This window comes from Mirounga angustirostris, unplaced genomic scaffold (assembly GCF_029215605.1).
Source record: "Mirounga angustirostris isolate CCGP_5_RB_7025 unplaced genomic scaffold, mMirAng1.0.hap1 SCAF_1, whole genome shotgun sequence".
Taxonomy (NCBI): domain Eukaryota; kingdom Metazoa; phylum Chordata; class Mammalia; order Carnivora; family Phocidae; genus Mirounga; species Mirounga angustirostris.
In genome coordinates, this window is record NW_026991709.1 from 203,540,167 (window position 1) to 203,563,933 (window position 23,767).

General features: G+C 54.4%; 2 protein-coding genes across 9 annotated transcripts; one reads left to right on the top strand and one right to left on the bottom strand.

The window, feature by feature from the left end:
- Nucleotides 1-2,608: 2,608 nt before the first annotated feature.
- On the top strand, nt 2,609-14,948 carry PLVAP (plasmalemma vesicle associated protein). 7 transcript variants are annotated; one of them, XR_010413753.1, is made up of 8 exons: nt 2,611-3,082; nt 6,661-6,757; nt 6,857-7,569; nt 9,388-9,445; nt 9,595-9,676; nt 12,948-13,008; nt 14,116-14,205; nt 14,302-14,948. XR_010413753.1 is itself a non-coding variant. In XM_064598057.1 (7 exons), exons 1-6 carry the CDS (start codon nt 2,714-2,716, stop codon nt 12,976-12,978), a joined length of 1,350 nt encoding a protein of 449 aa, XP_064454127.1. In that variant the 5' UTR covers nt 2,611-2,713; the 3' UTR covers nt 12,979-13,008; nt 14,302-14,948. The 7 variants fall into 7 exon arrangements, 4 of the variants coding, with proteins under 4 accessions (XP_064454119.1, XP_064454127.1, XP_045718705.1 ...); XR_010413751.1 differs by lacking the exon at nt 14,116-14,205 and having other exon boundaries at nt 2,609-3,082; nt 9,281-9,445; XR_010413750.1 differs by lacking the exon at nt 12,948-13,008 and having other exon boundaries at nt 2,609-3,082; nt 9,281-9,445.
- Nucleotides 14,949-19,326: 4,378 nt separating this feature from the next.
- Nucleotides 19,327-23,677, bottom strand: GTPBP3 (GTP binding protein 3, mitochondrial). Of its 2 annotated transcripts, XM_054504855.2 has the most exons (9): nt 22,819-23,677; nt 22,120-22,367; nt 21,920-22,006; nt 21,628-21,830; nt 21,379-21,451; nt 21,146-21,289; nt 20,823-20,988; nt 20,253-20,531; nt 19,327-20,048 (listed from the first exon to the last, which is right to left on the bottom strand). In XM_054504855.2, the coding sequence occupies exons 1-9, from the start codon at nt 22,869-22,871 to the stop codon at nt 19,823-19,825; spliced, it is 1,479 nt and encodes a 492-aa protein (XP_054360830.1). In that variant the 5' UTR covers nt 22,872-23,677; the 3' UTR covers nt 19,327-19,822. The 2 variants fall into 2 exon arrangements, with proteins under 2 accessions (XP_054360830.1, XP_054360829.1); XM_054504854.2 differs by lacking the exon at nt 22,819-23,677 and having other exon boundaries at nt 22,120-22,772.
- Nucleotides 23,678-23,767: the final 90 nt, after the last annotated feature.

Below are 23,767 nucleotides of genomic sequence, written 5' to 3' on the forward strand. Positions count from 1 at the left end.
ATGTAGAACCTGCTTAAGATTCTCTCTCTCCTTCTCCCTCTGCCCCTCCACCCTCCGACCCCTGCTCATGCAAATGAGCTCTCTCTCTCTCAAATTAATTAATTAAGTAGTTAATTAAAAAATAAGGGGCACCTGGGTGGCCCAGTCATTTAAGCTTCTGCCTTCCACTCAGGTCATGAATCTGAGGTCCTGGGATTGAGCCCCACGTTGGGCTCCCTGCTCAGCAGGGATTCTGCTTCTCCCTCTACCCCTTCTCCCACTCCTTCTTACTCTCTCTCTCTCTCTCTGAAATAAATAAAATCTTTAAAAATTTTAATTAAAAATAAAAAAATAGGGGCACCCAGGTGGCTCAGTCAGTTGAGCATCTGCCTTCAGCTCAGGCCATGAGCTCACACACTGGGCTCCCTACTCAGCAGGGAGTCTGCTTCTCCCTCTGCCTCTGTGTGCTCTCGCTCTCAAATAAATAAATAAATAAATCTCTTAAAAATAAATAATAAAAAAAATTAAACTGTTTCTTACACTGTGACAATTACTCAAAATTGTACTATCAGATCTAGAGTGGCTTTTTAATTATCTGGGAATTTATGGTTGCCTTTCTTTTTCCTTGACAACAGATGTCATGTTCATATATGCATATATGCAACACTTTCAGTATATCATGATAGATATTAAGTATATACCAAGACTGTCACACCTACTGGTGTTGGCCCAGGCACTGCCCCCATGTCTGTGCATGTCCACTGGACCCATCTTACCTAGGCTGTACCCCCATCGTGCTCTTTTCCACCCAGTGCTCCCACAGGCCCCAAGCACACTACTTGGAGGCAGTGTCCGTCCCCTGCATATCAATTTCTCATCCTGGCATCAGAGGCCATACATGATCCAGCCTCTCTTGCCTTAAAAAAAAAAAATACCCCCATTTATTAAGGCTGAGTGTGTGCCAGACACTGGGACAAGTGTTTCACAACTGGCTATGTTGCCTCCACTTTCGACAGAAGAAAACTGAGGCTTAAGGAAGGAAAATCGCTTGTCTGAGGTCACACAGTGGTAGGTGGCACAGCCAGAACTTAACTCCAGAGCCTAAGTTGAAACCATGTATTCATTCTGCCTACATGGCCCCCATTAACAAAGATGGAAGATGTCCTCCTCCCACCCTGCTCAGGAGACTCTGGGTGGGCCTGGCCAACCTAGAGAAATCGCTGGTTGGGCACCACTTGCAGCCCCCAACCCTCCTCCCCCCAACAGGCCTCTGGGAAGGGTCCGGAATCAGGAACCACCGGGTAGCTGCAAAGGCCAAAGGTCAGACAGGGGTTTCCTGCCTACCCCTGGGAACTTCCTCCTTCCCAACCCAACTTCTGCTTCTGTGATGAACACCCCCCTGGAGATACCCCTCCCCACTGTCAACTACCCCCCACTCCATTACCCTGGCTGATGGGGGGATGGGTCCCCATGCAGCAGCCTTCACCCTGCTGTGCCCCCCACGAGCAGTGTACAGTATTGGTGTTCTTGTCCAGCATCCTTCCCATCCACTGGCCCCTTTCCCCTCAGCTTCCATCCCTCCCTCCTACCAGCCTTCAGCCCATGGAGCTAGGGGTTGTGTCCCACTCTGTCTCCCTGAGACTAAGGGTCCCTTATGGCCAGGTCTAAGACTGACACCTCATCCAGCATGGAGGGTTTTCCTAGAGCTCCTGGTTCTGGGGGGATGGGCAGGAGGGCCCGCCCAGAATCCTTTGCTCCTTGGTCCCCAAATCCCCTTCATGCCCACCCCGGGGGTGACCGACAGTGAAGCTCAATCCCCACCTATCTGGCACTTCCCATTCACCACTTCACGGAGCCCCAAAATAACACTTCCAGCAGGAAATGATAGTAATAACAAAACAGCAAACCCTTTCTTACAGCCCCCCTCCCTGGCCCTGTCACCGGAACACCACGGATACCCATCTCACAGAAGGGGAAACTGAGAACAGACAGGAGAAGCCCCTCGCTTGAGCTCGCTTGGGTCGAGCCTGCTCTGCCAGCTCCAAGTTCACTGCTGCGTATGCTGCTCCCGGAGCACTTAAGCAGCGCCTGCGTGAGCAGGGCAGCGGGCGGGCTGACAGCTCAGGGAGCCTGGGCCACTGCCATCCATGCGTCAGCCCTCTGTGAAGCCCTGATGAGCACCTACTGTGTGCCTGGCTCTGGGCCAAGCACTCTGCCTGATTTAGCTCACGAGGCGGACACATCCATAGCTAGTCCACCAGGAGGGAAGCCCCGCTCTGTGAACTCACAGCGTGAGACCCGGCACGGTCCCTTTGCCTCCCTGTGCCTCAGTTTCCTCCTCCACACGACAGGGGCCAATGACAGGATAGTATGCAGCCAGTGGTTGAGAATAGCGCTTGGCACGGAGCAAGGGCAGGTGAGGAAACTGAGGCTCCGAGTGGCCGAAGAAGCCGCAGTCACCCAGCTGGGTGGGGCCCCACCCAGTGAATATCAGAAACCCAGCAGTGCCGCGGTCCCTCCCTTCATAGCCAAGGTGGGAGTATTGTGATAACCCACAGCCCCCATTTCCTCCCGGTCAGGAAGGAGCCAGGCAGAGGAAGTATTAAGAGGAGTAATATAAACACTCCCCCCCCCCCCCGCCCCTGCTCCGTGGCAGGGTGAGCAGAAGGGACTGCAGCCGCCACCCAGAGCAGGCCGACCAGCTGAGCAGGGCTGCGGGCCCCCCGGGGCAGAGATGGGCCTGGCAATGGAGCACGGGGGTGCCTACTCGCGGGCAGGGGGCAGCCCGAGGGGCTGCTGGTACTACCTGCGCTACTTTTTCCTCTTTGTGTCGCTCATCCAGTTCCTCATCATCCTGGGCCTTGTCCTCTTCATGGTCTACGGCAACGTGCACGTGAGCACAGAGTCCAACCTGCAGGCCACCGAGCGCCGGGCCGAGGGCCTGTACAGCCAGGTCGTGGGGCTCACGGCCTCCCAGGCCAACCTGTCCAAGGAGCTCAACCTCACCTCCCGCGCCAAGGACACCATCATGCAGTTGCTGCTGAGTACCCGCCGTGACCTGGACCGGATCAATGCCAGCTTCCGCCAGTGCCAGGCTGACCGGGTAAGGCCTCGGGCCAGACGCTCACCCTGGGCACTCTGGGCAGGTCCCCTCACCAACCTGAGCTCCAGTCCTCTTGCCTGGGAGCCAGAGACAGTCGTAGACTCTCTATTTCATGTGAGGAGCCCATGTGGTTAAGCAATGCCTAGTTTGTTGGTACAAGTATATCCCATACGATATTGGGGATACGCTTATCCTAAAAGAATGTATTCACTATCTATCCGGAACTTAAGTTTAACTGGGCATCCTGGCTGTGGATTGGCAGCACCCCTGGGCCCATGACTTAATATGTATAAAGCACTCAGAATGTGCCAGCACATACCAGCTATGAATAAGAACTAGCTAAACAGAAACTCAGCGCCTTTGGTTCTTACTCTATGAACAGCTCCCATTTGCCTTATGCTGGGTGTCTGCTTTAGAAATATCTCATCATTGAATCCCTTGAGGTAAGGAGAAGCTCCAAACCCTTTTGTGGATGGGGAAGTGAAAGCCTGAGTTGGGGGAGGCAGCTTTCTCCTGGGGGACAGAGACAGGCATCCCCCTGTCCAGAGGCATTCCCTCTGGACAGGGAAGAGTCCCCGCGGCACACATGGGCATCTAGTGGAGACAGCCACCCATTTGCTCCCCCAGCTCATGTCATACTCACTCGGCAAGACAATCTCCCATGTTCTCACATGTGTGCTTCCTCTGGGAAGGCCTCACTGCTGGGACCGCATTCCTTGGGCCTCAGCAGGAGGTGAGAGATGGGAGATGCTCCCCCTGTTTGTGCTCTCTCTCGCTCTCTCTCTCTGCCAAATAAATAAATAAAATCTTTAAAAGAAATGCAGCTTTATGGAGATATAATTCATATGCTCTACAGCTCACCCAATTAAAAGTGTACAGTTCAATAATTTTTAGCACCTTCACAGAGTTGTGCAATCATCACAATTGATTTTAGAGCATTTCATCACTCTGGAAAAGAAACCCCAACCCCATGAGCAGTCACTCTCCCTATCCCCCCCATCCCCCAGCCCCTGGCAACCACTGCTTTCTGTCTCTATGAATTTGCCTGTTCTAGACATTTCATATAAGTGGGATCCTGCAACAGGTGTCCTTTTGTGTCTGGCTTCTATCATTCAGCATGATGTTTTGAAGGTTCACCCTTGTTGTAACATGTCAGGGGTCTGTTCCTTTTTATGGCCGAGTAATATTCCATTCTGTGGATGGACCTCATTTTGTCCATTCACCCGTGGATGGACCCTTGGGTTGTTTCCACCTTTTGGTGATTGTGACTAGGGCTGCTATAAACATGCATGCAAAAGTTTTGTGTGAACCTATGCTTCAGTTTCTCTCGTCTATACCCAAGAGTGGAATTGCTGGGTCACATGGTAATTCTATGTGTGACATTTTGAGAAACTGCCAGACTGTTTTCCAAAGTGGCTGCCCCATTTTATATTCCTACCAGTACTGTCTGGAACTTCTCATTTCTCTACTTCCTCACCAATGCTTGTTACTCTCTGCTCTTGTTTTCCATTTCATTTATAACCATCCTAATGTTCGGAAGGTGGTATCTCCCGGTGGTTTTAATTTGCATTTCCCTGATGAGTAATGATGGTGAATATTTTTTGATGTGTTTGTTGACTGTGTGTATATCTTCTTTGAAGAAATGTTTCAGATGCTTTGCCCTTTTTTCAATTAAGTTATCTTTTTATTATTGATCCATAAGAGTTTACTTTTATATATTCTGGATACTAGTCCTATCATCAGATACATTCTTTGCAAATATTTTCTCCCATCTATGGGTTGTTTTTTCCCTGCCTCTATTTTTTTTGTAATTGAAATATAGTTGACACACTGACTCACATCAGTTTCAGTTGTACGACATAGTGATTCAACAGTCTTTTCCCTTCCTAGAATCCTTTAAAGCACAAAAGTTTTTAATTTATCTGTTTTTCTCTTTGTGCTTTTGGTATCACATCTAAGAAACCATTGCCGGGAGGGGTGGCACCTGCTCAGCAGGGAGTCTTCTTCTCCCTCTCCCTCTGCCCCTTCCCACTGCTCTGTGCTCTCTCTCTCTCTCTCCCAAATAAGTGAATAAAATCTTAAAAAAGAAAAAGAAAGAAAGAAAAAGAAAGAAAGAAAGAAAGAAAGAAAGAGAAAGAAAAAGAAAAAGGAAGGAAGGAAGGAAGAAAGAAAAAAGAAAGAAAGAAAGAAAGAAAGAAAGAAAGAAAGAAAGAAAGAAAGAAAGAAAGAAAGAAAGAAAGAAAGAAACCATTGCCAAATTCAAGGTCATGCAGAGTTAATACCTATGTTTTCTTCTAAAGAGTTTTATAGTTTTAGTTCTTATATTTGGGTCATTGAGCCATTTTGAGTTAATTTTTGTATATGGTGTGAGGTAGGGTCCAAATTCATTCCTTAACATGTGGAGATCCAGCTATGCCAGCACCATTTGTTGAAAAGACTCTTTTTTCCCCATGGAATGATTTTGCCACCTCTATTAATTTTCCAGGGCTGCCTTATTAACAAAGTACCACAAATTAGGTAGCTTAAACAATAGAAATTTATTTTTGCACATATGTGAGGTCAAGATGCAAGTTCCTCTGGAGTGTTAGGAGAGAGGAATCTGTTCCAGGCCTCTCTCCTTGCCTTGTAGATCTTCTCACTGTGTCTTCACATCATCTTCCCTCTGTGCACTTCTGGGTGTCCAGATGTCCTCTTATAAGGACACCAGTCCTTATATTGGATTAGGGCCCACCCTAATAACCTCATGTTAACTTAATCACATCTTTGAAGATGCTATCTCCAAATACAGTCACGTTCTGAGGTACTGGGGGTTAGGACTTCCATTTATAAATGGGGGGGGCACAATTCAGTTCCTGACAGCATCCTCAACAAAAAGTAGTTGGCCAGGGCACCTGAGTGGCTCAGTCGGTTAAGCATCTGCCTTCAGCTCAGGTCATGATCCCAGGGTCTTGGGATCGAGCCCCACATCGGACTCCTTGCTCAGTGGAGAGCCTGCTTCTCCCTCTCCCTCTGCCCTTCCCCCTGCTTGTGCCCTCTCTCTCTTTCTGTCAAATAAATAAATAAAATCTTAAAAAAAAAAAAGAATTGGCCATAAATGTGAATTAATGTTTTCAAGGTTCATTCGAATTATAGCATGTATCCGTGCTTCATCCTTTTTTATTGCCAAATAGTATTTTTTTAAAGATTTTATTTATTTTTATTTGAGAGAGAGAGAATGAGAGAGAGGGAGTACATGAGAGGTGGGAGGGTCAGAGGGAGAAGCAGACTCCCTGCCGAGCAGGGAGCCCGATGCAGGACTCAATCCCGGGACTCCAGGATCATGACCTGAGCCGAAGGCAGTCGCTTAACCAACTGAGCCACCCAGGCGCCCTTTATTGTCAAATAGTATTAACCGTAACAACTTTTAAGGATCCATCCAGCATCCCCTCTATAGGAGCCATGCCCTTGTGAACTGGGCCAACCCAGGTCACCCGGGTATGGAATCTGGGGCCCCAAGCCCAGAGCGTCTGGGCAAACCAGGAGCAAGGGGACCCACGGGGGTTGGACTGTGAGCTCTGTCCTGTGTCCTGTCCGGTTAGGTGAGCTACATGAACAACCAGCAGTACATGGCGGCCATCATCTTGAGCGAGAAGCAATGCCAAGAACAACTCAAGGGGACTAACAAGAGCTGCAATGGTGAGTGGTCGGGGCAGTGGGGAGCCAGGGTGGTAGACTCCCTGCCCAGTCTCTTGGCAACCCCCAACCTTCCTGAGATGTATTATCGTGTCCCTGTAGCCTTGCTCCTCATGCTGAACCAGAAGGCCAAGATGCTGGAGATGGAGGTGGCAAAGGAGAAGGAAGTGTGCACCAGAGACAAGGAGGGGCTGGTGCTGAACAAGCGAGTGGTGGAGGAGCAGCTGATGGAGTGCAGCAAGGCCCGGGAGCAGCTGCTGCAGGAGCGACAGCTGGCTGAGGACCGCCTGCAGAAGGTGCAGGCCCTCTGCCTCCCGCTGGACAAGGACAAGTTTGAGACGGAGCTGCGCAGCCTCTGGAGGGACTCCATTGTCCCACGCACCCTGGACACGATGGGCTATAATCTGTACCATCCTCTAGGCGTGGACTTACCCTCCATCCGAAGAATCTGCGACCACATGCCCACCCTCATGGCCACCAAGGTGGAGGAGCTAGCCCGGAGCCTGCGGGCCGGCATAGAGCGCGTGGCCCGCGAGAACTCGGACATCCAGCGCCAGAAGCTAGAGGTCGAGAAGGGCCTGCGGGCCAGTCAGGAGGCCAAGGAGAAGGTGGAGAAGGAGGCCCAGGCCCGGGAGGCCAAGCTCCAGTCCGAATGCGCCCGGCAGACACAGCTAGCCCTGGAGGAGAAGGCAGCACTGCGGAAGGAGCGAGACAGCCTGGCGAAGGAGCTGGAGGAGAAGAAGCGGGAGGCAGAGCAGCTCAAAATGCAACTGGCCGTCAGCAACTCTGCCCTGGACACCTGCATCAAGGCCAAGGTGGGCTAGAGGGCCCTGGATTCAGGTTGCATTGGGGTCCGGTCTGGGGGCCATGTTGGTGGTGATGTCTAATGGGTTTGAGGTGAGCTTCCCAGTCTGGGTCTGGTTAGTTAACTCACTTGAGAGTGTCACTGACATAGGATTGGGGTGGAGTTTGGAAGGACATGGAGAAAGGATTAAGGATTGGGATTGAGTTTAGGGTGGCTGGTGGGCCTCAAAATTGGTTCAGGGTGGGACGCCTGGGGGCTCAGTCGGTTAGGCGTCTGCCTTCGGCTCAGGTCATGATCCCGAGGTCCTGGGATCGAGTCCCGCGTCGGGCTCCTTGCTCAGCGGGGAGCCTGCTTCTCCCTCTGCCTACCACTCCCCCTGCTTGTGCTCCCTCTCTCTCTCTCTGACAAATAAATAAATAAAATCTTTACCAAAAAAAAAAAATGGGTTCAGTGTGAGGACGGAGGATTCCTGGAGGGTTGGTGTCAGGGATGGGATGTGTCTGAGTTGAAGGATCAGGGGCCATGGGTGGGGTTGGCAGTTAGACTGAAGTTTAAGGCTAGAGGAAGGCTTGATGTGGAGCAGAGCTTGTGTTTGGGTTAAAGTGAGTTCTTAGTGACCGCTGTGTTTAGAGTTGGTTTGAGTTAAAGTTAGGGTTCCATCAAAGATTACATTAGTCTTAGAATTGGGGTTGTGCTGAGTTTGGATTGTGGGGAGAGGTTGAAAGTTAGGTCAGGGGTCACATGCAGGGCAGCCTGGCAAGTCTAGCACTGGGTGTAAGATGTCAGTGGCTTGGATTCGGTTGCATGGAGGCACCAATCCTGGAGTTGAAGCTCAGGTGAGTGTAGGTGGCTGGTGGGTCTAGAGATGATTAGAGGTTTGGGGCCAAGGGTAGACTTAGGATTTCATGGGCATTAGGATTGGGATTGTTGTTGACCGTGGGTTAGGAGTTGAAATTGGTTTGGGTTTAGGATGGTTGACTGAAGGTTGAATTGGGTTGGCATCGGGATATATTTGAAATGAAAGATTGGGTGACCCTGAGTTAGGGTAGGGAGACCTGGGGAGGGGTGAGGGTCAGGGCTGGGTGCAGAGTAGAAACTGCACAGATGCTAATCTTGGGGTACAATTCTTCCATTTGAGGTAGAGGCTAGGGTTTAAGGTTGAGTTGGGCTGAGTGTGTATTGGGAAAAAGTTTATGGGTGGCGGTGGTGGAGACCAGGGCTGGGCTGGGGGGAGGGGGTTGGGGGTGGATTTTTCATAGCAGCCAGGTCTAAGGAATGGGTTGGGATCAGAGTTAAATGTAAAGTTATGGTCAGATCAGGTTTGTCATTAGGATTGGGTTTAGGTCAGGGTTTGATTCTAAGGAAAGTTCTGTTTTCATGTTGGGATTGGATTTTAGGTGATTGAGTTTAGAACTGGCTTTGGATTTCAGGCTCAGGGTTGTTGGAGGGAAGGCAGTGGATTTACAGAGTGGGTCGGCTTCAGCCCAGAGTGGGGCCAGGTTCGGTGTTGGGTGGATGGACTCACTTGGGGTCATGGATTGGGATCGGGTTGGAACTAAGATTGTAGGGGAGACTGAGGTAGGCCACTGCAGGGTCTCTGGGGGGGCTTCCAAGGAAAGCCAGTCCTTGGAGTCCCCAGTTCTTTGAGGGCAGGTGCGTGCAGGTGATTGTACATCCATTAATGTGGGTTATTTCCCCGATATGTTTCCTCGCCCTGGAAGGAACTCAGACCCAGGTATCCAAGGACGTGGAGGAGCAGGAACCTCCCTGGCACTCTGGTTCAGGGGCCCTGGCTTCTGTCAACCTCCCTCCATCTTTCTTCCCACAGTCGCAGCCGATGCCTATACCAAGACCTGTGGGTCCTGTCCCCAACCCCCAGCCCATCGGTGAGTGACAGAAAACAGGGCCAGGAAGGGGTCCGGGGATTGTCTTTCTACTTCTTATCCCACCTCAGCCCTGCTATTGGGGCTGCCAGCCCACCCCTAGCCCAAGGTTGGGGCAGCTGGTTGGAGCTGACCCCTCCCTCTTGCCACAGACCCAGCTGGCCTGGAGGAGTTCAAGAGAAGGATCCTGGAGTCCCAGAGGCCCCCTGCAGGCAATGCTATAGCTCCACCCAGGTAAGGCACTGGGCAGACTGAGATGGTTCAGTCTCAGGGCTTCAGAGGAGGCTGGGAACAGGACTAGGAGTGGAGGGAGGCTCATCTCACACTTGCTGCTTCCTTAATTGAGTGCCTGCTGTAAACCAGGCCCTATGCTGGGTCCTGGGGACCCAGTAGTGACCAAGACCCATGCAGGTCCGTTCATGAAATTCCCTGAGTAGGGGGTGAGAGAAACAATGAAGGAACCATGAAAAGAAAGACCAAGAGCCTACAGTTACTAGGTGCTTACTGTGAATTCAGCACGGTTGCAAGCACTTTGCAAGATCAACTCACTGAATCCTCACAACCCTTATCAGTGGGCAAGCCACTGTCATCACCCGCCACTTTCCAGACCAGGAAAGTGAGGCACAGCGAAGGCGTGCACTGTGCTCCAGGTAACACAGCTGGGGAGTGGCAGAGATGGGGCCTCGAACCCAGGCTCTTGGACTCCAGGCTTCCGTGCAAGAGAGGGCTTCCATGAGGAGGAGGCCTTTGAGCTGGAGGATGGGATTGAGCTGGTCTGGGAAAGGGCAGAAGGTACAGAGCTCCAGGTGACAAGAAGAGCCAGAGTATAGGCTCAGAGGCCAGACTGGGGTGGGATGTGGGGTGGATGGAACTGGGGAAGGGAGGAGGGAGAGCAAAGGTGGAGCCCCTGGACCTCTACCCCCACCCCTCTGAGCCTCTTTTTCTAACCTCTACAAAAACGGAGGTCTCTGAAATCAAGGGCATGGAAACTCTGCTAACAGTAAAGTGCTGTCCACAAGTGCCTAAAGCAAGGGGCTGGGGGTTGCAGCAGGCGCATCAAGGCACCCCTGTGCACACTCAGGTCAGGGCTCCGTGTCTGTACCCCGCCCCCACCCCCGCCACCTCCCAGAGTACAGCCTGTGCATCACAGGGAAGGTGACTCAGGCCATTGCTCCGAGAACATCCTGTTCTCCCTCCCAGGTGGTGGCTCCGCTCCCCGTTCAGGACCACATCGCTGACCAAGGAGTCTGGGATGGGCATTGCCATTTGCAGTTTAGGACCCGGGGCTCCGGGAGACACCGGGGATTTTAAGTCAGATTCCGCTGACCCCACGCCTGTGCCTCCCATGGGCTCTGCCAGCAAGACTGTGGTCAACCTGGTCTCTTTCAGCCTCGGGGTCTATTTCAGCCTGGGGACAAATAGACTTCCAGAGGGCTGTCTTCAAATCCCAGGGGGTCCTCCACATCCAGCTCCATTTCCTCTATGGCTCCTCTTACATAGCCCCTCTGACGGGGAGCTTACCTTCTCCCAGAACTTGTCCCTTCTCCTCTGGATGGCTCTGTCTGGGAGAAATCGCTTAGCCTCAAGCAGCCCCCCGAGAGGGAAGCAAGAGGGTGGAGAGAAGACCCTGCTCCAAGCAAACAGTTTTCCTCTCTCTATCTTGGCCCAAAGCCATCATGGCAAGGAAGGAGGTTCTATTATTATCCCCACTTTTCAGAGGAGGAAACTGAGGCCCCAGGGAAGTGACCAACCTGGGGTCATGCGTCAGTGAGTCAGGGCCAGAGCCAGGCTCCCAGCCCAGACCCGTCCCAGCTGAGAAAGGGAAGCTCTTGACATTGTTTACCCCCAAGACATCCCTCTACAGAGAAAACAATGAGTACTTAAGGCAGGGCCCCTCCCGCTGCCGGGTCTCAGGAAGGGGCTCTGGCTCTCTGAGCTCCAGCCTTGATTCACCTTCCCCCTGAGAAAGGGGCCATCAGCTCTGGCTTGGAGTCCCAGCGAGGCCAGCCCCTTGGTGGGCTAGCCTAGGCAAACCGTAGACTGTGGTGTCACCAACCACATGGGAATTTTAGATGCCTCCGATCAGGGGCCAGGGCCAAGGTCCAGCATCAAATCACTCAGCCCCCCCCCGATCGGGAGAGTCTCTTCCTTCTCCACTCTTATTCCTTCTGGGCCTTCACAAAGTCTCCACGGTGCTAACACACTCCCACTTGCAGCTCTCCCTGAGATCCCAAAGCCAGGGTCAACCCCCAGCCCAGCATCAGCTGCGATCCCAAAGCCAAGGCCAACCCCCAGCCCAGCATCAGCTGCGATCCCAAAGCCAGGGCCAACCCCCAGCCCAGCATCAGCTGGATGGAAACACAACATCCTGCTTTTTCTGTGGACATTTTCAAGTCATTTTCTCTTGATGGCAAGTGCACTAGTTTTCCTTTTTATCTGATAAGACTGTGTCCTTTGGGTATCCATTTATTTAAGTTAAACACACACGCACAATTGATGTGAAGACAAATAAGGAAATATTGGTTTCAGGGGAAGGTGGCTGGATAAGACAAAAGTTGTGATGCAGTTTTGGAATATAGGTGAGGTTGGGGGGCGGTGAGGTCCTGAGCCGACGGCCAAGAAAGAATTCTTGAGACGTCTTTGGTGCACAATGGTGGTTTTATTAAAACACAGGGACAGGACCCGTGGGCAGAGCGAGCTACTGCACCGGGGTGGTGAGGGGTGGCTGATTATATACTTGGGAGTTGGGGGAGGTCAGGAAAAGGGAGGTTTCAAAAGGATTTTCATAAGCTAAAGAAGACCCTCAGGATCCTGGAGGCCTGGCTATTATCAGGCTAAGATCGGTGTTCCCTCTGGCAAAGCATTAACATTAAGAGAGTTGGGAGCTTCCTGGAAGAAGGTCCCACAGATCCCACCCAGGAGTTGGGGGCCAGGGGGAGGTTGCAGGGTGTCAGCTGGTGCTTTGTCCTCAGCTAGCCTTCTGCTCCCTCAGCAGTGGCAATGTGGAAGGTTGAAGATGGGCAATCCGGCCCTGGCTCTGAGCCAGACACACAGCGAGTCTCATTCAAGTTCATTGCCATCACAATTGTGATTCGGTTCGTTTACTCAACCCATGTGTCTTGAGCAGCTGCTGGGGGTTGAGGACACGAGGAGGAATAGGCAGAGAAGCCGGCGCCCTTGTGGGGCTCCCAGTCTAGTGGGGCAGACAGATGCTAAACCAGATGCGTGAGCCCCTTGGCGGTGGGCGAGGCAGAAAAGGGATGAGGCAGTGCAAGGTTAAAATTTTCCACAGGAGGGGCGCCTGGGTGGCTCAGTCGTTAAGCGTCTGCCTTCGGCTCAGGTCCTGATCCCAGGGTCCTGGGGTCGAGCCCTGCATCGGGCTCCCTGCTCCGTGGAGAGCCTGCTTCTCCCTCTCCCACTCCCCCTGCTTGTGTTCCCTCTCTCACTGTGTCTCTCTCTGTCAAATAAATAAATAAAATCTTTAAAAAAAAAATTTTTTCCACAGGAGACCAGGCAGGCTTCTCTGCCCTGCATGAGGTTGATGCTGGGGCAGAGAACTGGAGGAGGTGAGGGAAGAGCCGTGGGGGTGGGGTGTCCCTGGAGGGTGTACCAGGCAGAGAGCACAGCCCATGCCAAGGCCCTGAGACAGGACCAGGCCTGGTGAGGAGGCTGGTGCAGCTCGGGCAGAGCAATCCGGGGGGTGAGTAGGAAGTGAAGGGGGCACGGGGGGTGCAGGTCAGGTAGGGCCTGTGGCTGCAGTGAGAACTTCGGGAGCTTTGGGACAGCGTGAGCAGGATAGGACATGACTGGCCTCAGGTGTTCAGGGGCACCCTCTAGTCGCTGTTGGGGGGTGAAGGTGGCAGCCAAAGACCAGGGCAAAGGCACCTGCGCTGGTCCAGGCGTGTGATGTTGGGGGCTTAGGAGCCTCGGTCTCTGAGATATGGCCAGGGACCACCCCCCTTGAAGGCTGGTGAGCAGGAGTGGGTGAAGAATGTAGGCCAGGGCTGGCCAGGAGCCGTGAATCCCGGTCAGGCTGGAGCCGGAGGGGGGGGAGCGGGGGGGGCAGAGCCAGCCAAGGAACGTGAAGCTGCTCGGCCCCAGGGAAGAGCCAGGGAAGGAAGGGAGTGGGCCAGCGGAAGCAGGACTTGGCTGAGGCCCCCTCCTCCCCGACCAGGAAACAGCCTCTGAGCCAACCCCTGACCCCTCACGAGAACCTCTGTTAGGCCAAGGAGGGGGAAGGGCAGTCCAGACAGCAGGATGGCTCCTGCAAAGGCAGGGGGGAGGGGTGCAGTGAAGCGATACCTCCTGAAATTTTGAAGGACTTTGGCAGGGTTTGAGTTTCTGATGAGGAGGACTGGTAGGGACAGAGAGGGTGGAGCCTTGAATGCCGGGTAGAAAGGATCTGGCTTTGTGGGCAGGGCACTGGGGAGCCAAGGAGAGTGTGTGAGGAGGGGCAGGCTCCTGGGAAAAACCCTCCTGAGAATGGGTGAGGGGCTAGCCCCAGGGGCAGTTCTGTGGAGACAAAGGCCCTTTCGGAGGGGTGGGGGATACGACAGGGGCCTTGGGGCAAACTCCCAGGATCCCCAGGGCCCTGGAGACCCCAGGTAAAAGGCTGCTGCAGAGGCCTGGAGCACAGAAGGTGGCCTCTCTGACCACTGTCTCTTTATCTGTAGACTGAGGAGGCCCACGTCCCAGTCCCACCCTCAACAAGTAGGAGTCTAATGGGAAGGCTGAACCCCAAAAGAGCCGAAGAGTCCTTGGAGGCAAGAAGGAGCCTGGGGTTGGGGGGCAGCAGGCCCAGGCAAGGTTTGTCCTTCCATCTGTCTGACTATTGTATTACCATGTCCTTCCTGCCCTAGCGGCTGAGGAGGCTCCAGGCCCTGAGGACCCAGGTGTGGCCCCGCCTGGCCGGTCTGCGGACGCACAGCAGCAAGATGCCCACGCGCAGCCTGCAGCCAGGGCCTCGGCCGGCCGAACGCCCGCGCACACGCCAGAGCGGCTGCCCTTGGCCTCCACCCCACGCCCGTCCCTCCCCACACCCCGCGACGCCCTCTGATACTCTCACAGCCCCTCGCCAACAGACACAGCAGTGATGTCCCATCTGGATGCAGTGACGTCACACACACACCTTCTGCCCAGCCCTTGCCCCATGTCGCCCCCTTCCCAGGCGCTCACAGCATCCCCCCATCTGCACACCCCCATGCTCCCGCCACAGCACCCTCCGATTTTCTCGTCTTCCGACTCCTCACCCCCAGTGTGCGGGGCCTAGGGGAAGTGGGGACGGGAAGCCATTAGCCTCCACTCCCCCGCACCCCCCCACCCCTGCGGGAGAGTCTCCAGGCTCCCCTGCCAGGCCGCACCCGGACCCAGAGCAAATGTCCCCCCCTGACCCCATCAAAGCCCGCGACCCCGCGACGGCAGCTGCCCCTTGTCCCTCTCCCCCCACACCCAGCCCTGCCTGTGGCCCATATAAATGTTAGTGGCACTAAATAAATATCGAATCCTTTCCACGACTCCAGAGTGATTTTTACTTTGAAAAGGCACCTCCTAGCCATGCCTGAGAAAAGACCCCGCAAGCTAGGATCCCTCCCCCTGTCCCCAGGCTGTCCCCAGTCCAGAAGAGTCTGGGGCGACACCAGCTTCCCTCAAAGCCCTGAAACTGCTTTTTAAATACCTGCTGTTCGGGGTGCCTGGGTGGCTCAGTTGTTAAGCGTCAGGGGCCTGCTTCTCCCTCTCCCTCTGCTTGCCACTCCCCCTGCTTATTCTCTCTCTTTCTCTCTCTACCACCACCCCCATTAAAAAAATAAATAAAATCTTAAAAAACAAAACACAGTTTCTTAAAAAACAGGTTATCCATCTGTGACTTTCATCTTCCTAAGATTTGCGAAGATTTCCCCCCAGGTACTGAGGCAGGACAGCTAACCCTCTCCAGAGTGGCTCCAGGAACAGTGTCACTAAAGTCTCAGGCCATTTGTTTTGTCTTGTTTTGTTTTGTGGCAAGATGGGATGCCAGAAAGGGCACCAGGGTCCAGTGGGAGTGCTTTAACACACTAATCACTAAATTCGTGGGGAAAACAGGAAAAAGTGCATTAGAGGAATACAGGGAAATCTCATTGTACCCAGTAGACTGGAAAAAAAAAAAGTTTAAAAAGCCATAATACCTACTGCTGGTGAAGATGTAGAGAAAGCGCATTTTTCTACAGGACTAGTAGAAATGCAAATCTCATCGTGGCCCTCTGGAAATTAGTTTGGTGATATTTCATTAAAGTAAAGATGTACAAACCCTTTGGCTCAGCAACCCCATTTCTGGGAAACAAAAACTCCAGGAAACAAAGTGGATGGCCATCAGTAGAAAAACGGCCTAAAAATTGTGGTCTAGAATCTCAGCTCAGAATGTCATTTGCTTCCTCCACCCCCCACCTCCACCCCCCATCTTCCCCACTGCCCCAGCCTGGATTCCCTCCCAGACCATTCTCCCGGGACCCTAGACGGGGAGGGGATGAGTCACAAGGAGCCAGGGCTGGCAACGCCACGCTTAAGGCAGGCTAGTCAGGAGGGACAAAGGAGCGATATTTCCTGGATACGGAAACCGGGGTGAGAGACGCCTGCTGCAGGAAACACTCGGCTGGGGCCCCGCCAAGCCAGGGCAGAGGGGTCAGCCAGGCCAGGCCGCCCAGACAGGACAGTCTGGAGGCCCCAAGGAAGCGAAGACGTCCCTGACCCTCAGCCTACTGCCTGAGAAGCTGGAGACTTGGAGAGAATGATGACACCAGCCAGTCCCAGCAACCACAGGATGTCTGAGTTTTGGGTTCTGGAGCCAGACATCCCTGAATCCAAATCTTGACTCATTCGGTCTCAGCCTCCATTTTCTCATCTGAGAAATAATCGTTCTAAACTTTCTGGACACATGGGCACGGGTCTGACTTTTTGTTGGTCTCTCCCATCCAGAGTGTCCCAGGATATCATCCCTCCAGCTGGCCCCCACACCCGGCCCTGCTGGTCCAGAGAGATTTTTCCATCATGGGATCTGACCATGTCCCTCTCTGGCTCACACACCCTCCATGGCTCCCCATTACCCTGGGAACAAAGTCCAGTTCCTCAGCTCTGTTGTGTCCCCCTGCCCCCCGCCGCTGCCACCCCCACTTCCAGTGCAGCTCTTGCCTCCAGCTGCCCTGGACCTTTCATTCTCTGGCTAAAGACTATCTCTTAATTTGTGCTCTCAGACTAGAATGCCTTTTTCTTCTCCCTCCAAGTCCTGCCCCCAGATATCCCTCCTCCAGGCAGCCCTCTTGATTGCCCCAGGTATTGTCCTTGCTGCCTCTGGGGCAATCCTCAGCTCCATCCCTCCCTTTATGCAGACCTGACCATGTAGTTCTGACTCCCCCAAGTTAGTGGCTCCCCCGGGGGGCAAGGCAGGGACTGGGTACTTGTCAGGGAGCAATTGGCAGACCACCTCCCTGACCTTGTGGCCCAGCCACTGGGTGAGGTTCTAACTCTTTAGGGATTTCCTGTGACCTCTATAAATAACCCCCATGGCTGCTTCCCACAAACCACCTCACCCTTCTTGGAAAAAAGGGACTGTAGCCAAGGACCTCAGTCCAGCTGTGTGCCAGGGCCCGGGGGAGGCGGGTGGGGCCTAAGCATCCTGCCCCAAGAGTGTCTCTCTCCCCACCCAGACCCTGCTCACCCCTCCTGGGAGCCCTCTGAACCCTCCTGATGTGGAGGACATCTGGACACACAGCCCCGCTAAACCTATGGTATTGCTTCTCTCCTCTGGGCCTGCTTGTATTCCCGAAAAATAGACATAATAGCAATATTCGTGGGCTCAGCTCACTGAGTGACCCTTTCCCTCCCGGAGCTCCCCATGTTGGGACAGCCCTTGCTACTAAACAAGCAAACAAATCAATAGTGACATATTGCAATGAAGTCTGTGAAGACACAGGGTCAGGGGCCCCCTTTGGTTGGGTGGTGGGGGAATTCTTCTGAAAACTCTCTTCATACCCTTTGTTGGCCCTGGCTACCTCCCAGCCTCTGCTCACCAGTGCCCTAAAACCTGAGAGCTTGTATGTTCGATCACTGGAAGTAGGACTCTTTTTCTGATTCTGGAAGGGATCCTGACCCTATTTAAGACTGTTTTTCTGCCTGTGGCAAGGGATTAACCGTTCACCTGCTGCCAGGTGGGCGTGGAAGCCTGGATCCCAGGGTCCTTAGAGGGCGAGAGGGTTGATGGGGGCTTCCAGGACCTTCTTTTGTTAGAGGAGGGCGCCCTCTGCTGGCTCGTCACCAACATATCAGGCCCCTGTGAGTCTCAGAATCCAAGGCCTCACCACTAATTCAAAGGCACACATTCACCCCTATGTTCACAGCAGTATTATCTACAGTAGTCAAATCATGGAAGCAGCCCAAATGCCCGTCAGCAGACGAACGAAGAAGATGTGGTATATATACACAATAGAATATTATTCAGCCACAAAAAGAATGAAATCTTGTCATTTTTGCAATGACATGGATGGAGCTAGAGGGTATTATGCTAAGCAAAATAAGTCAGTCAGAGAAAGACAAATACCATATGATTTCACTCATATGTGGAATTTAAGAAACAAAACAAATGAGCAAAGGAAAAAAGAGAGAGAGAGAAACCAAGAAACAGACTCTTTTTTTTTTTAAGATTTTATTTATTTGTCAGAGAGAGAGAGCACAAGCAGGTGGAGGGGCAGAGGGAGAGGGAGAAGCAGACTCCCTGCTGAGCAAGGAACCCAATGCGGGACTCGATCCCAGGACCCCGGAATCATGACCTGAGCCGAAGGCAGTCGCTAAACCAACACACCCAGGCGTCCCCAAGAAACAGACTCAACTATAGAGAACAAACTGCTGGTTACCGGAGGGGAGGTGGGTGGGGGGATGGGTGAACCACGTGATGGGGATTAAGGGGTGCACTTGTCATGATGAGCACTGAGTAATGTATAGAAGTGTTGAATCACTATTTTGTGCATCTGAAACTATTATAACACTGTATGTTAACTATACTGGAATTAAAATAAAAAACTTAATGAAAGAAAGTGTCAAAAAAAAGAAAAAGTATCAAAGTCCTATCAGTCAGACCCTCCCTCTCTTCCTCCAGCCATCTCCCTCCTCTCTCCCCCTCACTCACTGCTTCAGCCCTACCAACCACATCCCTGTTCCTTGAACACACCATGACGCTCCCCCCTCAGGACCTTTGCACATGCTGTGCCCTCTGCCGGGGACACTTTCACCAACCTCCTCCATCTGGTTTCCTTCTCACCATTTGACTTTCAGTACCAATGTCACCTCTGCAAGGCAGCCTGCCCTCATGTCCCTGAGCAGGCAGGTCTCCTCATCATAAGCTCACACAGCAGCCATGAGACTTCACTATAAGGAACTAGGTCTCTAACTTGGGCAGGGGCAGCACCTGTGACAATTAGTCCTCTTTGCGTTCCCAGCATCCTGCACTCGGCCTGTTGCACAGAAGGCCTGCAGCAAACTCAGACTGGAAGTCTGAACAAACCTATGTGCAAATCCCAAAGGTGGGGATGTCAAGCAACTAATTCTCTGAGCCTTAGTTTCCTCATCTGTAAAACTATAACAAAATACTCACTGTGCTGTGCTGTTATCAAAACCCAATAAAATGACATGTGCAATTCTAGCACAGAGCAGGTGCTTGATAGTTACTGAGGGAATGAATGCATAAGCTTGGAGGGCATAGGGACCTGGGATCTCGCAGGTCTCTTTTAAAATATGAGGCAAATAAATAAATTAAATAAATAAAAAATAAATAAAAATAAAATATAAGGGGCAAAGCTTCAAGATTAATACTAAAAAAGAGAATGATAACTTGCAGAGCAATAAACACACACTTTACAAAATACAAGACAAAACATATTTTATAGGTGTATCCACAAGTATGCAAAACAGCAGACAGAATTCTGGAAGGACACAAACTGACCCCAAGGGATGGGACGGGGGGGAGATTTCCATGTTTAAGCATTTCTGAATCACCTGAATTTCTTTATATTCCTTTAGTATTTGCAAAATAAATTAAAAACCGCAAAACAAAGATCCCTGAGGCCCTCCCACCCCTATCGCAACCGTCCACTCCTACTCCCCCAGCATCGGAACCCAAAGGGACCTCCGTTGAGCTCCACTCCAGGGCTGGAACCCCTAGCATGTCCCTGCCAGGGAACTAAGCTACAGCCAGCAACAGGGAGCTCACCACCTCTGAAGGTGGCACTTCGCTTCAGCGTCCTGGGGCCAAGTTCTTGCCCCAGGGGATGAGATTCTCACTCGGCCTAAGCTATTCCCACATGCCTCAGGGCTTCTGGCCCCTCCCCCTCAGCCTGGCTGGGAGCTTCAGTGGTCCCCTCACTTGCCCACGCAGAAGTCCCGGAAGATGATGTCCAAGACCTCCTCAGTGCCGCCTCCGCCAGTGATGCGGCCCAGGTGGCCCCGGGCGAGTCGCAGCGCCTCAGCAGCCAGGGCTAGGTCTTTTGTCTGCTTGTAGTGGCGGAGGGCATCCAGGCAGCCCTGGAGATGATGCTGGTGTCTTGCACGCGTCAGAAGTGGTGGGCCTGTGGACGGGTCCCCACACCTGCAAGGGACAAAGGATGCGGTCTTTCCCAACTTTCACAACTACCATTGGAAGGGGGATGATCACTTGCATTTTGTGGACCCAGAAAATGAGCCTGGGGGGCGGGTACGTGTCCAAAGCCAGTGGCTCTGCCCTGACTTGAACTTGGGTTGAGGCAGGCTGCGGAACGGGGACGGGCGGAGGCGGGGCGGGGGAGCCACTCACACTTCAGCCAGCTCCTTCCTCAACGCCTCCAGGAGGCCATCCAAACCCTCTCCGGTCAAGCAGGACAGCAGCAGGTGCGGGGGCAGGTCGGGCCTGGGGTCTGGGCCCCCTGGAGGCAGCAAGTCCGATTTGTTCAGCACCAGCAGGAGGCGCCGGCTGTTCTCACTGGGGCTCCCAGCGCCTGGGGGGGCGACAACGGTATCCAGGAAGTTGCAGCTGGACGGAGAGCCCAGGTCAGAAGCATCCAGCACCGCCAGAATGAGGTCAGCCTGCTCCAGCCTGGGGGAACAGGGAGAACCAACCAAGAAGTAACGCCGGGGAGTTGAGTAATTAAGGGCACCTGGGGGGGGGGGGGGGCGGCAGAGCAAGAGGGGCGGGGCATGGCATGTGGGGGCGGGGCGGGGCAGGAACAGAGGCTGAATTCACACGGCGGCTCTCCCCACATCAGAGCCCCCACCCAAGAGACCTTAGCAGCCTTTCCTGATTCGGGAGGGACACAAAATAAAGGCAGCAAGGAGAAATGGAAGTGGAAGGGCTCTGTCTCCCCCTCCCACCACCCTACCAGCCTACCTCTCGCGGGCGCGCCGCACGCCCTCCTGCTCCACCGGCCCTACGCCCTCGCGCAAGCCCGCCGTGTCGCTCAGCAGCGCCGGGAACCCGGCCAGGTCCACGGGGGTCTCCAGCACGTCGCGGGTGGTCCCCGGCTCCGGGGACACTATGGACACAGGCTTCCGGCCTGGGATGGAATGGGGGGTGGGGGTTATCGCGAAGAGGGCGGGGTGGAGGCCGTAGAGCCCCTCCCCCAGGATCCACCTCCCGGCTCCTCCCCCACACCTGAACAGCTCCCCAGCTCCCGGCCGCGCCCCCGGCACTATGCCCCGCCTCCCACGCACTGAGTACGTTCACCAGGCTGCTCTTGCCAGCGTTGGGGGGTCCTGCGACCACTACATGCGCTCCTGAGCGAAGCCTCTGCCCGCGCCTGGCATCTCGAAGATGTGCGCTCAGTGCCAGCTCCAGCTCCCGCACTTGGCTGTCAGCTGTGGATGGAAGAAAGCAGAGGGGTTGGGAGTGAGGGGGCCTCCAAGGGCTACGATGCCAGGTGTCCCCAACCGCTAGGAGGACCCACCTTGCTCCAGGACGCCCTCCTCCAGGTTGTCATCCTCACCAAAGTCGATATAGGCCTCCACGTGAGCCAGAGCCTGGTGGGGGAGGGGGACGGAGGTGGTGATGTGGTAACCCAGGAACCCCCCCCTCAAAGGGCCCAGGTCAAGCCTGACCCAAGGGACCAGATTGGAGGCTCATGCACAGGAAGCTCTCACACACAGAATGGGCAGGGGGGTCTCTGAGGCAGGGAATGGGCGAAGAGGGGGCTTGCCTTAGTGAGAGTCTTGGCCCAGCCATGGCAGAGGTGGCCCAGTTCCCCGTCCAGCTGCCTCAGCGCCTGCCGCCGCTGCGCCTCGGTTTCTGCATGAATTAGATCCGCTAGCCCCTCCACCTCGGTCAGGCTCAGCTTCCCGTGAGCGAATGCCCGCCTGGTGAACTCACCAGCCTCAGCCGGCCGCAGCCCTGGCACACTGCCTGCGGGAAGGTAGTGGATCCTGAGCTCCCTGGCCCCCACCCAGATCCACTGGCAGAGCCAGACTTCGAACCCATGGCTGCAGACTCACCCAGGGCCTGCAGGACGCCACTCACCACCGCCGGGCCTCCGTGCACGTGGAACTCCGCGCAGTCCTCACCCGTGAAACTTTGGGGACCTAGTGTGGCGAGATGGGAGTCGAGGAGAGTACGACTAGGCAAACGCCTTGGGTGGGGGGTGGGAAACTGGGTCATGAGAGCTACAGCAGGTTCGGGATCTGGAACCCCTCACCTGGGAACCAGAGCACCAGCGCGTGGTCCAACGGCTCCCCGGAACGGGGGTGGCTGAGCAGGCGCAGGCAGGCGCTGCGAGCCGGGGGCAAGTCCCGGGGCGCCGTGAGACTCCGGAGGGCGTGGCCGCTGGAAGGACCGCTGGTCCGGATCACCGCGATGCCGCAGCGGCCTTGGCCGGAGCTCAGCGCGAAGATAGTGGCCCCGGAACCGGGGGCCGGGGCGCCGCTGCCCTGGCGCGTGCACGATCTGGGACTGGAGAGAAGAATCAGTGCCTCTGGGAGGCTCTGTGGCTGAGTGGCAGGTGGATAGGGCGTTCGATGTTCGGAAGATGCCCCAGGTGGAGGCTCTGAGGCTGGGGGGTGGGCAGATTGGAGCGTCTGAGGCCAGAGGGTGACCCGATTGAGGTCTCTGAGAGCAGAAGTTGACCCAGATGTGGGTCTGCGGCGGGGGGTGGGGGTGGGGGGTGGATATATTGTGAGGGTGAGGGCGCTGATGTCAGAGTGTGACCCGAATGGGTACATTGAGGCCAACAGGTGACCCAGATGTGGGCTCTGCGGCAGGGGGATGAACGGATTGGGGCTTGGGAAAATGTGAAAAGTGGTTCTGCCCCAGGGAACTGGGACCCAGATCCCAGGGAGAGGGTTTGGAGCCCAAGCAGCACCCCACGCTGTCACACCCGTTTCCCGTATCGCCCCACCTGCGAGGCCCACGTGCGGCCCGAGCTACTAGGGTCCACAACACCCGCCACATGGGTTCACAACCGGCGACCCGCCTACCCGCTCTGCCTGGGTGGCTTCTAGTCCTGACAGGAGGCTCCACCCACTCCGCGGCGTGACTGGTAAAGTGCTCCACGATTCTCGATCATCATTGGGCCCCTTAGGAGACTCACTGAAGATCTTCGTTTCTATTGGCTAATGTCAGGGCAAGAGGCGGGGAAGGGGCTGGACGCGGGGGTGCAGCGAAATGGCGTTCCCCCGGCAACATTAGACCGAATTTTTAGGATCCTAGAACCGCGGGTATCCCAGACACCGGAAATGAAGGGTGGGAGGAAGAACCAGGCTGCGCCTAGGGCGGTGGGATTTACACCGAGGCGAGGGTTCCAGCCCCGTATTTTCCATCTGGCCACCCCGTGGCTTTAGGCGAAGCAAGAGCATCTCAGGGGCGGAGAGGGATGAGTTCCGGGGAACCCACGCCCTGGTCCTAGTAAAATCTCGTCCAAATTTCTGGGAAGATTCCTACCTGTGTTTCCAGAACTCTCCAAGTTTCTCGCTCCTCCCCTAGCTTTCCCTCCCGCCGTTCCTTCCTCCTCGGATTCCCTTCTTCATTTGACAAACTCATCCTCAGGACCTAGCTCCAAGGTCCCCCTCCGACAGGACACCTTTCTGGAATCCCCAGCACAGCCCTCTCTGCCTTCTGGGCTTTCCTGGCCCAGGCCTGCTCCTGCAGAGCTAAGTGTCCGGTCTGTGTCTGGCTCCCCGAAAGCCAGAAAGGGGAGTCTCGGGGATTACTTTCAGGTTAACCTAGGACAGCGCAGAATAGCGGAATATAAACGCTGATGGTGGAATTCCAGGCACTGGCTGGGCGGGGTCTCCACGGGCGCTTTCGCACGGACAATTCTCTGGTTCTTGGACGGAGCGGGCGGGCGA